This window comes from Heterodontus francisci, chromosome 3 (genome assembly GCF_036365525.1).
Source record: "Heterodontus francisci isolate sHetFra1 chromosome 3, sHetFra1.hap1, whole genome shotgun sequence".
Lineage (NCBI taxonomy): Eukaryota > Metazoa > Chordata > Chondrichthyes > Heterodontiformes > Heterodontidae > Heterodontus > Heterodontus francisci.
In genome coordinates, this window is record NC_090373.1 from 113,032,620 (window position 1) to 113,046,401 (window position 13,782).

The 13,782-nt window shown below is 41.7% G+C and overlaps 1 protein-coding gene across 1 annotated transcript in view; it reads right to left on the minus strand.

The window, feature by feature from the left end:
* lama4 (laminin, alpha 4) overlaps window positions 1-13,782 on the minus strand; it is a 183,279-nt gene that overhangs the window by 69,655 nt on the left and 99,842 nt on the right. Inside the window, exons 16-19 of the mRNA XM_068025542.1 lie at window positions 13,083-13,224; window positions 7,752-7,848; window positions 4,147-4,263; window positions 2,218-2,400 (exon numbers count right to left, since the gene is read on the minus strand). Of these exons, the coding sequence (XP_067881643.1) occupies window positions 2,218-2,400; window positions 4,147-4,263; window positions 7,752-7,848; window positions 13,083-13,224 (539 nt within the window). The remainder of the gene's footprint in view (window positions 1-2,217; window positions 2,401-4,146; window positions 4,264-7,751; window positions 7,849-13,082; window positions 13,225-13,782) is intronic.

Below are 13,782 nucleotides of genomic sequence, written 5' to 3' on the forward strand. Positions count from 1 at the left end.
ATCAAGCAAGTGATAACTGTGTTTTGTAAGAGGCAACCACTTTCATCATTTCTGTTGTGCAGACAAGATATCAGCTGGACTGCACATATATCTTCTACCAGGTAGCAGGGTGTCTTCGAGTAAAAAGTGCAGATTTTGGTACTCATTTGGGCATCAGGACTCTACATGTGAATGCCATGGCCTTCATGAACAGAAAGATTTTGGCTCATTTATTATTCAGGTGGTTTCTGGCCACAAAAATGCATTCATTCGATGAAACATGTGAAAATGTGAGGAGTACACTGGACCTTACGTCAGCATAGTTGTCTCACTTGCAACCAGATACAAAATATTGGGAAAGCATTGGTTCAGTCTGTGATCTCTATCCGAGCAGCTGGTACCTTCATCCTCAATATAGCCATTATACCTTGCCCATGTGTAATATCATGAAGAACTAGTCTACTTTTCCCCCATCACAACCTCAGCTTATAAAGCAAGCTGAAGCTATTTAAAAGCCTTGGCCTTGCTCGATTTTGCATTTCCAGCCAGGTGTGCCAAGAGCCAAGCTGTTTTGGCAAACTTTGCCTATGCTAATAAACAATTCAATTAGAGCGAGGAACTCCCACCAAAAAAATTGGGTATGTGCAGCCTCAATTTTACTGGTGCAATATTAGAACTGTAAGTTCTATAATTGGTGCTTGAATTGAAAGTTTATTTAATAGTCGTCTTTCATTTTAAATACAGGATATAATCACCTCAGTAGTGAATTATTTATGTCATTTCAGTCAGAACTCAATTATATCCAGTGAGTGGGTGGTGCTTGGTTGGCTACTTATAATTTTCCATGTATTACTGATTAAAGAAATTCCACACTTCCATGTTATCGTTTCCAAATTTCTTTGACGAATGCCAAAAATTACTAACCTCATAATATCAGTCCCTTTTTTTTAAATTCATTCACACGATGTGAGTGTTGCAGGCAAGGACAGCATTTATTGCCCATCTTAAATTGCCCTTGAGAAGTTGATGGTGAGTCACCTGCCATCTACTTAAATACAACTGAGTGGCTTGCTGGATCATTTCTGAGGGCAGTTAAGAGTCAACCACATTGCTGTGTGTCTGGAATCACATAAAAGCCAGACGTTTCTTTTTTATTAGTATGGGGGATGTGGGCTTTGCTGGCTAGGCCAGCATTTATTGCCCATCCCTAATTGCCCTTGAGAGGGTGGTGGTGAGCTGTCGCCTTGAACCACTGCAGTCCTTGGGGTGCTGGTAGGAAGGGAGTTCCAGGATCTTGACCCAGCGACCGTGAAGGAATGGCAATATAGTTCCAAGTCAGGATCGTGCGTGACTTGGAGGGGAACTTGCAGGTGGTGAACTTGCAGGTGATGGTGTACCCATGCATCTGCTGCCCTTGTCCTTCTAGGTAGTTGAGGTCGTGGGTTTGGAAGGCACTGTTGAAGGAACCTTGGTGAGTTGCTGCAGTGCATCTCGTAGATGGTACACACTGCTGCCACTGTGCCTCAGTGGTGGAGGGAGTGAATGTTTGTGGATGGTGTGCCAATCAAGCAGGCTGCTTTGTCCTGGATGGTGTTGAGCTTCTTCAGTGTTGTTGGAGCTGCACCCATCCAGGCAAGTGGAGAGTATTCCATCACACTCCTGACTTGTGCCTTGTAGATGGTGGACAGGCTTTGGGGAGACAGGAGGTGAGTTACTCGCCACAGAATTCCCAGCCTCTGACCTGCTCTTGTAGCCACAACATTTATGTAGGGACATTAGCGAACCAGATGGCTTTTTAATGACAATTCGGTAGTTTCATGGTCACTATTACTGATACTAGCTTTTCGTTAAAATTCAGATTTATTTATTTAATTGGATTTAAATTCCCCAGTTGCTGTGGTATGACTTAATCTCATGTCACCAGATCATTAGTCCAGTAACATAAATGCTATGCCATCATACTTTAACAAACTTTTATTTTAAAACTCACAACCTCTCAGAAAACCTTACCTCATTTTAACACCAATTTTTTAAAGCCAATTTTTGATGGTCAATTTAAACAGAAGAGGTGGTACAGCCGTAATTCAAATCATTTGACAGTCCAACAGGATCATGTCATTCATACGGACCAGCTTTGCAGGTGATAAGATCTATAATCAAACTCTTTTACAAAGTTTAAAAAAGGATTCTGTGTACAAAAGTAAACTAAATAGGAGCTGCAAGATAACCACACAGTACCTGTGTCACCAGCTAAACTCACTGTCTTCTTGAAAGCAATCCCATCATCAGCAGAGGTGCTTAGATTCTGCAGCCAGCCTTTCACCAATTGACCCATAGGGATGACAGTCTGCAGAACCATCTGAGAGGTGTCCTTTGCTTCTTCTGCAATTAGCTTTGATTCATTCACCTGGTTCCTGTTATCTGAAATATTTATACATATTAAGATTTTTCCACTATTGCAGAATGTGGATGGATCTTTATCATGAGTGGAACTTCCTCTTGCCACAATGATGTGTCCTGTAGCCTGGCCAGGCTGCTAACAGAACATAATCAGACAGAAACAGTACAATCCATGCAAACTGATAGAAAAGTGAGCTAATAGGATTCTGTTTCTTGACCTATTTAAATTGTACTCAAAGATTACTGTTGCCTATTTAATTCTTAAAGGCCTTCCATGACCTAAGATATTGCTTAGCTTTTGTTCCTCAATTTTCATTTACATATTGTTCCTCCTGTACAAGAAGGATGTATCTAAATGCTTTTAATTAAACAGTGACATTAATGGAGGGGGAGTAAGGAAAGCGAAGAAGGGAAAACGGAGGGTATGGGCGAGGCCTAATGGTATGTTTAGAGAGGAGAGATTTGAAGAGGTTTTTGAAAGCAGGGAACAAGGTGGTAAGGCAGAGGGAACTGTGGAAGGCTGAGAGAACAGGACTAAAGTGGCTGAATAATTGAACACCAGCAATGGAGCAGATGGAACAAGGTACACAGAGGTTTCTGGTGTTAGAGGAGGGGCTGGGTTCATATTGTTCATGAAGCTAGATGTAAATAGCCATAGAGGATGTGGTGCGTTGAGTTGATAGAAAAATTAGAATACTGTTCTTAACTCATGTACATTGAGTAGTCTACTGGAAGAATTGTGTTAAATGAGAAAAATGGTACGCAAAACATTGACTTATACTGCCTTTGTCTTGTATTTTCGCCAACAGTATTGCATTCTTTATGCACTGATAATGCCAAAATACAATAATAAATAGATACTGGTGGACTGAATGTGAGACCACCTGAAAGCGATGGTCTCGCGCCAATGAAGATGGACATCAGTTGAAGTTTAGAAGTAGCCACTGCAAAGCTGCACCAAAAAATGTTATTTTTAAAGTGATACTAACCTGTTGACAAACATCACTAACCCAAAGGTGTGAGCAGCAATGAAACCCAGCTCCCTGCTTGCAATCTGTGAAATGTAAGCCAATACTGTGCCCCCGGCCACAAATAATCTTAGCCTGATATTAATAGGATTGATGAGGACACACCAAAAGATGCAGGTAATACCTCATTTGTTACATATCAATAATGGTATTCTATAACCAAATACCTTGAAATATTATTACAAATCAATATTAGTGCAAAGATCCCCACTTCTCTCAAAAAAATTGCAATGAGTGCAAATTATAAAGGTTTGGGCTGAGACTTTTCATTTTTTCTTGCATCAATTGGGCCAAGGACTGCTAGGAAATGGGTTGGGGTCCTTTTATTCTGGGTCTCTACCAATTTTCACAGCCCTCCGGTTTTCCACCAGAGGTTACTGGTGATGTATAATATGTCTTCCCACATGTTTTCCAAGATATTTCCCATCACTTCTGCCATAGAATTGCTGAATGCAAGACACACGTACATCCTGTGGGCAGAGGGGGAATATTTACATTTTAAAGATTGGAAGATCTGTGCACTTGATTGCAGGGTCATTGATTTCACAGGTTTAAGTGTCAATTTTGAATTAAAAAGAGCTAAAATCATAAGTGCAGAGGCTTCCAACCTTGCTACACTATATGAAACCAGTCAAAGCCAATCTCCCTCTACCCTGGTTGTTTTGCAATGTTAAAGATGCTATATAAATGAAAATTGTTGTTGCACCTTAAGGAAAAATATATCAGGAGAAGTACTTACTTGGCTCAATCAAGGCCAATTGATTTATGGCATTTAGCAAACGGTTCATTGTATCATTTTTCTTGCTGATTACTGCATCCACATGGCTCCTGGTATCGTGAAAATCTGTCTCATCATCTGTAGTAAGTCAGCAAAACAGGCTTATGTCGCATTAAATTAATAGTGAGCACTGTAAATTATCACAGCAGTATTGAAATAAAAACACGTACAAAACTTATAAATATACAAAAAAAAAAGGGAGCAAAGACCATCAGGCTCAGTACTGCTCACCCTCTCCCGTTGCAACCTCATACACATCCATCCCTAATCATTACTAATCTTAACTCCTGCAGGGGAGGGAATTAAATAGAAATGAAATATTACATTTTAGGAAAAACATTCAGGAACATTCCTTCCCAACTCCCTAGACACACTTAAACTGCCCAAATACTCTCCCATCCCACGTCCCAATGTTCTTAGTAAGAAAAGTGCTAAACAGGATCCAAAGCAATCATCTTCATCCACTGGGCAATCCCAATTTCACACACTTCGTACCCGACTTTACTTGGTATTTATATGGCTGCTCCAGTTCACAATAAATTATTAATTGCAAGTTCTAATATGCATGCTTTTTTCCAATTGAAATATACATGTATAATTTAATCCACATGTTTGAAAATACTGCTTTCAGATGGAGACCTGTGGCCAAAAAATCAGCAGTGGAAGGGCTATAAATTAATTCTGGATCCAGATATGATGATATTTAAATAAAAGCAAAATACTGCGGATGCTGGAAATCTCAAATAAAAACAAGAAATGCTGGAACCACTCAGCAGGTCTGGCAGCATCTGTGAAAAGAGAAGCAGAGTTAACGTTTCGGGTCAGTGACCCTTCTTCGGATATTTAGGCTACTGCGATAGTTTTCACAGGGTTTAGTTGAATAAGGAGCTTCTGCCCATCCAAGCAAGGAGAAAGCTTGGCACAGGGAAACAGAATCCTCTTCCAGGTATTTCCTTGTCTCCAACCTGCAATCTGCTGCTCGGCTGGCATGCTAAGTGAAGGTAGGTATACTGGCCAGTCCATTGGCAGAATGGGGTGCACTTTCATAGAATCGTAGAATGGTTACAACACAGAAGGTGGTCATTTGGTCCGTCGCGTCCATGCCAGCTCTCTGCAAGGGCAACTCACATAGTCCCACTCCCTTTTCTTTTCCCTTCAGCCCTGCAAATATTTTATCTTCAGATAATTGTCCAGTTCTGTTTTGAAGGCCTTGATTGAATCTGCCTCCACCACCCTCTCAGGCAGTTCATTCTAGATCCTAACCACTCGCTGCGTAAAAATGTTTTCCTTCATTGTTGAATCTTTTGCCAATCACCTTAAATCGATATCCTCTAGTTCTGGATCCTTCTGCCAATAGGAACAGTTCCACCCTAGCTACTCTGCCAGACCCCTCATGATTTTGAACACCTATATCAAATCTCCTCTTGATCTCTTCTCCAAGGAGAACAGACCCAGCTTCTCCAACCTATCAATGTAACTGAAGTTCCTTATCCCTAGAACCATTCTCGTGAATCTTTTCTCATGAATATTTTCTGCACTCTCTCTAATGCCCCCACATCCCTCCCTCCTAAAGTGTGTAGCCCAGTATTGGACACAATACTCTATTGAGGCTGAACCAGTGTTTTATACAGTTTTATCATAATTTCCTTGCTTTTGTACTCGATGCCCCTATTTATAAAGCCCAGGATCCCATATGCTTTATTAACCACTTTCTCAACCTGCCCTGTCACCTTCAATGATTTATGCACACATACCCCCAGGTCCCTCCGCTCCTGCACCCCTTTAGAATTGTACCCTTTAATTTATATTGCCTCTCCTTGTTCTTCCAACCAAAATTAATCACTTCACACTTTTTACATTAAATTTTATCTGTCACGTTTCCGCCCATTCCACCAATCTATGCCTTCTTGAAGTTTATCCCTAACCCCCTCACATTTCACACTGCTTCCAAGTTTTGTGTTATCCGAAAATTTTGAAATTGTGACCTGTACACCCAAGTTTAGGTCATTCCTATATATCAGGAAAAGCAAGGGTCCTAACACTGATCCCTGGGGAACCCCATTATATATCTCCTCCAGTCCTGCTGATGGATCTGGATTTTTGGATCCCCATATTTTAAGATGGAAAATGTACTCATTTCTTAAAAGCCACAATCCCTAACCATCATCAGAGCATATTCCAGATTACTGAAATAGTCTGCTGGGCATTGAGGGGGGTGCCATAGAACCACAGAAACATTACGGCACAGAAGGAGGCCATTCAGCCCATTGTGTCTGCACTGGCTGAAAAATCTAGACACCCAATCTAATCCCACCTTCCAGCACCTGGTCTGTAGTCTTGCACATTACAGCACTTCAGGTGCATGTCCAGGTACCTTTTAAATCAGTCTCAAATTTTAGCAGTCATTTAGATTTAATGCCTGCGGACCATGTTTCCAGGGCTCAGGAAACCTGGCCGCTGAAGGGAGGTGAGAAAGTTTGGATCCAGCACACAAGTGTCTTTACATCTCTCCTTGTGGACCAGGAGGAGCAGGACTGCTTTCCCTTAGCTCCCAAACTTACCTATTTCTCTCCCCACCATCGACCATCCCCCTGCAATCACTTCTATCAATAACCAGCCCGCTTCTCAATCTGTCTGGCTGCTGGCCAGCAAATGGAGAAAAACATTTAAATCAGGTTCTGTCATTAAATTCAGCTGGACCTCCACATTATCCACACTTCCTGGCTACCGCAAACCTCCCCCGCCTTACTGGGGCCCTGGAGTCTGTTGGATAATTCCTGCAGGCCAGTCAGTCAGACGACATACATAGCAATGTACAACAGCTTCAAATTTGCATTACTTCAACAGTACAGTTCTCTTCAGATTCAAAGTCATCTGAAAAATGGGAAGTTCTTGGGACCACTTTGGTTTCACAAATTGCACAGTTTAACTATAATCAGGGGTGAAACCATTGAACTGCCTGAGAACTTTTATACTTAATTTTTCATCTTGTTAATGAGCTACTAATGAATAGCATTCCAATCAGTTCTTTTCCAACATTAACAATTTAACCAATATTTGTATATGGTGAACTGTGTTATCCTTCCAGAGAGCAACATAGTAGCTGGGAAAATAATGCTAGCCAGTTAGCCTCACACCACTCCGAGATCACTATCTGTGGTATTTAGTCAACTGGTCAAGAAAAATACAAGGTTAAATGTAAGCCTTGATTTTAATTTAAAGTGTATTTGGGGCAGGTAGGGAATCTCCATAGAGAGGTTGGCATGAAGCCCAGGGGCTTTTTTAACTCCTGGGCTTCATTTAACTTGCGATGAACTGTTTCCTGCCTGAAACCGGTAAGAATGATGTTGTCAGGTTGAGCAGGAATTGGGCCAGGAGCCGACTGCAGTCAAGGAGCCCAGGAATGGTCTCAGACATAAGGTTAGTGCTTGAAGGTTGTTGTGGGGGGTTGGCTGTTAGCAACAGACGCCAGTGCTGAGAATGAGAGAGAAGACTGTGACAGGGAAAGCCCAAGGATTCCTTGCAACACCTGAAAGAGCACTCCTACTATAGCTGAATATACTTACCGTCCTCCATCGTTTCAGCTAATTCCTTCACTTCGTTTAGAAGAACCTCACTGATGTTTCTGAGCCACGTGCTCTGTGTTTGAATTCCTTCCACAGCCTGTAAACAATAACATGATCACCACATTCAACAGCATTCCCTTTTTGGACAAGGAACGTTTCAATCAGTCTCAACTATCATATAAAGTTCACAGCATGAATTGCCTGCTATCTTACCAGGTAAGAATACATTAGGCTGGATGCTCCTTTTTGCAGCAGTGTTCTGGCAGATTGGGACTTCTGCATACCTCTCCGACACTGCTGCAACTCTGACCCATTTACTTGGTTTGGGATTTATTACTTATCTTTGGCAGGCTTTCAGCAGACTTCCAACCACCAAGAGGGAGCACATCCAGGAGATCTGAGGAAACTCCAGCAGTGTTGTAGTTGAAACATCACTATATGAGGTGGAAGGAATCCGTTGCAAAAAAGCCCAAAGTTGACAGGAGCAACCTGTAGGCCTCAGCAGAGACTGAAAGCAGACAGGGCCTTGGTTTAAAGTCACTTTCAAAAGATGGCGCCTCCAACAGTGCAGCACTCCTTCAGTACTGCATTGAAATTTCAACTGAGATTATGTACTGAAGTCTTGGGGCTGAATTTTACCGGCCCCTCGATACTGTGGGTTGCAGCGCAGGGGCCGATAAAATTCTGCAGGGAGAGGCCTGCCTCGACCTGTGATATCGTGAAGGGCCCGACTCATATTACCGCCGGCAGGGGGTCTCGGTACGGCCCCCCTGCCGCCTGGCAGCGGGCCCCTCATCTCAATATATAGATTGCCATTAAATTGACTTACTGCCATCTCATGACGATTTTACGGCCTCCGTTCGGCCTTCACGCGCCTTTGGAACTCTGCATGGAGTTCCGAGGTGAGAACCTGGTGGGGAGGATAGAGTAATAAAAGTTTCAGGGCAGGAGGGGTGGAGGAGTGAGGAAATTAATTTTAATTGGATGTGGGGATGGTGGCAAGGGGTTGAAGGGCAAAAGATTGAAGGTTGGGTGGGGGGTGGAGTTCGGGTATTTGAAATATCAATTGATGGTAATTTTGGGCGATGAAATGACCATTGGGGGGGTTGGGGAAGGGCCTCCATCACGTAATTTTACATTTAATAAAAATCAGTAATGCTTTCCGTTTAAAATGTACATTAATTCCAAGGCCTTAAAGCCCTTTAAAAATGGCACCGGCGCCTGTGCGGAGGCACTGGATGCCGTTGCTGGGGTGCTGAGTCCGCCCCCTCTATTTAAATGAGTCTCCGCATGAAATATTGCGGGATTCCACGGCAGCCGCTGAACGCGGGCACCCCGATGAGTTCAAAGGGTGCCACCACGGTGCACAGCGCCCGAATAAAATTCAGCCCTTGGAGTGAGGCCTGATCCCACTTCTGACTCAGAGGAGAAAGTGCGACCACTGACCAGACAATGACACCTTTTCTATTATATAATAATGCCCATAAAATATGTTGTTCATCTCCTCTGCTAAAACATTTAACGTAACTGATTTGCCTCAGTTTGGGTTCTTGATTAGGTGTTAGGCTTTTCAGAAGACAAAAATTTAAGAGGTCCAGGGTGTCATCTTTGTGAAGAAAGATTCATATAGAAGATAATACATTGAGGCATGTGATTTAGAACACCCTATCAAAACAAAAAAATGCCAGTTTTTCCAAGAAATGGTACACTTAGAAACAAAAGAATCTTGGTATAAAAACAAGAAATGCTTGAAATACTCAGCAGGTCTGGCAGCATCAGTGAAGAGAGAAGCAGGGTTAACATTTCAGATCAGTGACCCTTCAGCGGAACAGAAAGAATCTTGGTCTTTTTTTAATGTGCCTTCCAATAAAACATCATCCTCATTATGCATCCTCTTTTCAGTTTACCACTGAGTATAACTGCAGTTATAACAACCAATTTGCTGTCCACAGATGTCTAAAGGAGATCATATTTGAGTTAATTAGTAATCACATTCATGACATTGGCCGATGACCAGCAACAGCAGCATAAGAAGACTACACAATTCTACCAACTGACTTGCCAAGTGTAACTTTATTATTCCGAACAATTACACATAAATATTCAGCACAATTGTCAAATCAAGCGCAGTGCATTTATTTCATCGTTGTTTGGTCTGTTAATGATTTATCAGGGTGCTTTGCCTTTATGCTTGTGGTTTGTTTTTATTATGTAACACCTAATGTACTATCCCTTGTGACAGGAGGAAATGTGCTGGTTAGCACATTTGCTAGAATTCTGATGGCCCTAAGCATCGTGAACTGCGAAGGTCCTGTATCTCTGCCAATTGTATGTGGTGCTGGCTGATTCTGCTCGTTTTCTGGCACAGGAATCCTTGGGAGGCCGGAAATAGTGTCACCTTCTAAGACAAATGCTGATCCACATTCACTGTAGGCATTCTTACGATGCTGGACAGTCCTCAATATCTCCATTGATCTGCATGTATGTTGATAATCCTTGTCTCAAGGTCATCTCCATCTGATCTCCCAGCATGTTGAAGTTGACCAAGAAAGCATGTTTAAAATTGATGTCTGGTCTTCTATAACAGGAGTGTCAGCACTGTGCTTCCTCTGTGCCTATAAGCACAGTCTGCCACTGAGGGCTCTGTTGCAAATGCTACTCCATGGCAGACAGCAGTGAGGTAACCATTCTTCCATGACAGTGCAGATCGCGTTAATCAACTCCATACTCCTCAACAAATCTTACAATGCATTATGAATGGACATAAGTGACTCCTAGACAATTGTGGTCAAATAGCAACATATGTTGTTAAGCAGGTCTAACAAGGTCTGCATACCTCTGTTTCAGAAGAGTCAGGAACTGGTTTGGACCTGTGGGTGCCTGTCCTGTGAACACCCCCACTTGCTCCTTCTCATCTGTGCAGTGTGACTCACCATGTTCTACATTTCAACCTCGTTATCCAGATCATTTACAATGTGTAGCTGTGCTTGTGCTTGAAAGAGGTAGTGTAGCAATACAGGGTATTGTGAAGTGATGGCTTGCTCAGTGACAGTAGCTGGGGCAAAAACTTTCCACTTCTAAGAAAACAGAAGGGAGCAATGGAATAAATTTTCATCTTCACCACATGGGCAATGACCTAGACACAGAGTCACCCATTAAAGAAACCACCCGATTTTCAGTCCACCGAATGATTACCATCTATGCTACGAAGATGAAAATTTACTCCAAAATGCCAATATACTGCCTCAAGTAAGCACCTTCCTTGCGTAATACTCTTTGTGATATTGCTGTGGCTGTGCCTGTCTCAGAGTGGGACAACAGTATATGAAATAAACATTATGGCACCATCCATAAACTAGGAGAATGTCTCCAGCTTTACCATTTCCAACTCTATAGATGCTTTGCTGATCTATGATTTCTGAAGCAGCCTCTTTAAAAAGTGCTAGTTTGCTGAAATTATTTAGATCTCCCTAGCATGGGTTTGCTACTGCTGATATGAAATCTTGTCTTGCAAGCAGAAAAGTAGTGTAGATACTGAAAGCACATAGATCAACAATAATGTCAAACAGCTGCTCAATTCCAGAGACATACTGAATGCTGAGGCTTAAAGATGTATATTCCTTGTGTTTAACCTCTGATGAGAATAGTTGCTGTCCTCTAAGGTTACTGTAATTGTAAGCAGATCATATATTCCAACTGTCTCCATTCATAAAACTCATTCTTTGGCATGTCTGAATCTGAATAGCCACCTGCTGCAACTTGGTGCATTACATCAGGAAAAGATGGAAAAGTTATTCGAAGGAAACTTCCTTGCTTAATTACTTGTAACACATATTTGGCATGCATGGAAATATAGCGACTTAGCAGATTTCTTCATGTCTGACAGTTTCTTCCTGGTTTCAGTAACTTTTCAGCGATTTATTTTCGTGCTTACACCACCCAGTGCTAGTGAGAAACTGCTAGTGCATGGTGGTTGCCCACCTTTCCCACAGCTTGTCCTTTCATTCCCTCACTCAGCAGATCTATCTTTCCTCTGCCTCCATGGCTGCACATCTAAGCAAAATTACTGCAGTAACTGTTGACCTTAGCTCCCTGTCCTATCCAACAGTCTAAATGCCTTATCACAGCAGTTAACAAATGCTCGTCTGCATTAATTATTGTGATTCCCCACTGAAAAGCCTATTGTATGGCTTTAAAGTACAAAGTATTCAAATCAATAAAATTAGCTGTTAAGCAGCATTTTTTGGGACTTTTGAAAGCCCACAGTCGTGATTAGGCAATCCTTGATGGCGCAGTGGTTAGCACTGCAGCCTCACAGCTCCAGGGACCCGGGTTCAATTCTGGGTACTGCCTGTGCGGAGTTTGCAAGTTCTCCCTGTGACCACGTGGGTTTTCGCCACGTGCTCCGGTTTCCTCCCACAGCCAGAGACTTGCAGGTGATAGGTAAATTGGCCATTGTAAATTGCCCCTAGTGTGGGTAGGTGGTAGGGAATATGGGATGACTGTAAGGTTAGTATAAATGGGTGGTTGTTGGTCGGCACAGACTCGGTGGGCCGAAGAGTCTGTTTCAGTGCTGTATCTCTAAATAAAATTTAAAAAAATAAAAATAAAATAAAAAATACATCAATAAAAATTTCTAGACTACTGAGTGGTTTCAATGCACATCATAACATTTTACCACTGTGCTACTCATTGCATTCTGAAGCAATATGTCAACTCCAATTGGATACAACTTGACTCCACTGTCAAGCACCTTTTTGGGGTCATCCAAGCTGAGATGTTGCAGCTAAATTGGGATGTGATTCAGCTGCTTCATATTTTTGCAGCCTGATTTTCCTTACATCCAACTCAGAGACAAAATCTACCCCATTGTCATCATGATACTAAAATAAAGAGAACACTACAAGGAACATGTATTGCTGTTTAAAAATGTTAGTAAATTAGTATCCAAATAGTAAACACAGTTTAAATATTTGCAGTAACTTCAGCAAGTCTGCCTACAACTCAGCATATCCTGGCAATCTCATTCAGAGACGGCATAGATGGTTAAGTGTGTGAAATAGAAATGTTCCACTGACATAGCAGAGATTGGAGTAGTGATATTCATCAGAACACAAGTAGATTTACACTCCCTGTAACCTCTGAGTTACATGTAATTACAGAAAATGAATTCCAATTCTTCATATTCTTCACTAGCAACAGAACAAAATTCACTTTTAATAAAATATATTTTCAGTTAATCCACATATAATTGTTCCTGTTAATATTATTTAAATGTCGATGGTGTTATTGAAATGGGCAGAATTATCCTTTTTTATAGTATATACTTACATCCTCAGCTCTTTGTGCAGCATTGAGCAGAGTAGTTGCATTCTTCTCAGCCTCTGCCACATATTCAACAATATTATCATAGACATTTGAAGCATTTATAGCCTTCTGGACAATACCATTTGCATCAATACTCTTCAAAATACTGTTAAAAGAACAAAATCATTATTTTAAGTCATTTTATATATGGTAACACATAAGAGCTGACTTTAATTCCCATCTGCTGGCTGGGAACAGTGCAGAGAGGGGCTTAAGATGGCGGAATGGGTTCACAACGCAATGCTGATGCATTGCTGCCCATTTCTACTTGCCTGTCACCTGTCCAGAGAAGCGGGGGCCTTATTGAAATGGCAGGATCATGCCCTGATGATGCCTTAGGGACATAAGTGTTGGTTTAACTGTGGGCTGATTAAGGCCTGCATGATCACCAGTGATAGTTGGAACAGGAAGGATCTGGCCCACAGGAGGCCCAGGCAAGTTTTGTTTTGTTTTGTTTTTTTGTTAAAGTTTCCTGTGGGCCAGGAGGAGAATGCATAGAATTACAAACTCTGGAATATAGTCTCAGGCATTTTCAGCTCAGAGTCCGATGACATTAATAATCCCTTCTTGCTTCACTCTCATGATTTGTGATACCATCTTAATCATTTGAAACAATAATGCCTTCGATAACAACATATTGCAATGTGTTATAAGTGCAAAACAT